The sequence below is a fragment of the Echinops telfairi genome, unplaced genomic scaffold, assembly GCF_000313985.2.
Source record: "Echinops telfairi isolate 266 unplaced genomic scaffold, ASM31398v2 ScPeMD7_7469;HRSCAF=8507_1, whole genome shotgun sequence".
In the NCBI taxonomy this organism is placed as follows: Eukaryota; Metazoa; Chordata; class Mammalia; order Afrosoricida; family Tenrecidae; genus Echinops; species Echinops telfairi.
In genome coordinates this window covers 133168032-133169302 of record NW_022111373.1, presented here as the reverse complement: position 1 = coordinate 133169302, position 1271 = coordinate 133168032, and the positions used below count along the sequence as shown (strand labels likewise).

Below are 1271 nucleotides of genomic sequence, written 5' to 3'. Positions count from 1 at the left end.
AAAATGCAAAACAAATAGTATAATCAACACTATTTTCCTGGAGATGAAAATATGCAATCTAAATTTAAAGAAAACTCACTAAATTATTAGCTAACAGTAGGTTCCAAAAGTAAATGAACAAAATCCACTATATTTTAATTCCATTTTTCCACAAACTTTGAAGCACTCTGATAGACTAGTTCTATTTTATTTTATTAATAAAAAGACATTATGGGAATCAAATATTTTTAAAATATTTCATTAATTTTAAATTAAAGTGGTAGGAAATGAAATCTTTCACGGTCTAATGGTTGGTATGACTATACCTTACTAAGCTATTAGCACTGTCAGGGTCTTGTGCCAAAACGGTGCCAACGATGGTTCCGATCTTGGCGTTTTCGAAGACTTCCATTACATAAAAAGGCATGGAAAATAGCGGTGGTTCATCTACATCCCCAACAACGATCTTCAGCATGGTAGCATCCTTAAAAGGACCCAGGTGAGAAAAGCGAAAATCAAGATGTGTATTTGCTCCTTCTATGTTGAGTGTATATGCTTTCTTTTTCTCATAGTTCAGCGGCTGTGAGGAAAAAAACACATCAATATTATTATTTTCCATCACATTGCAAACAAATATTTTTCATGAAAACAATCCAAAAAACAAAACTTTACTTTATAAAGATCCTTGTTCTAACAATGTCCATAAAGCCACTCTTTTAATAAAAAAATCCCGAAACTCAAACGTAAAGGGATTTTCAGTTTACCCAACCACAAATAATGATGATTCATGATCAAAAAAAGGATCGATCATTCAGACAGGCAAATGTATATTGCTTGTTCTTAGGGTCTCTCAAGCTTAGGGGCTTCTATTGAATTCTGTAATTTCCTCTTCAATCTACATTTTTATATTTAAAATATTTTCTGTATCATCAAATTTTGTAAATATGTAAAACTATATTAGAAATTTTATAAATATTCAAAACTATTTTATAAATTTTATAAATATGTAAAACTATTCTAGATTTTAACTCAGTGTCTTATTTTAAAATATGATCAATTGGTAAGTCAACAATTCAAAAATATATCCTTAGAATTTTAGCAAAATTTTTATATAGTCTTTGTTTAGTTTTGATTTTATATAGATGAATGCCATTCTTACAGTCTTTTTTATTGTTGCTCTTTTGAAATGTTTTTTTTTAAATAATCATTTTATTAGGGGCTCATACAACTCATCACAATCTGTACATACGTCTTTTGTGTCCAGCACATTAGTACATATGTTGACTTCATCT

General features: G+C 29.0%; 1 protein-coding gene across 4 annotated transcripts in view; it reads right to left on the bottom strand.

Annotated features, from left to right (window-relative positions):
• Positions 1 to 1271, bottom strand: part of CDH18 (cadherin 18) — a 653448-nt gene that overhangs the window by 87153 nt on the left and 565024 nt on the right. For all 4 annotated transcript variants that reach the window (XM_045285189.1, XM_004698093.2, XM_013008043.3 and 1 more), the window contains exon 7: positions 306 to 559. In XM_045285189.1, coding sequence (XP_045141124.1) covers positions 306 to 559 — 254 coding nt within the window. The remainder of the gene's footprint in view (positions 1 to 305; positions 560 to 1271) is intronic.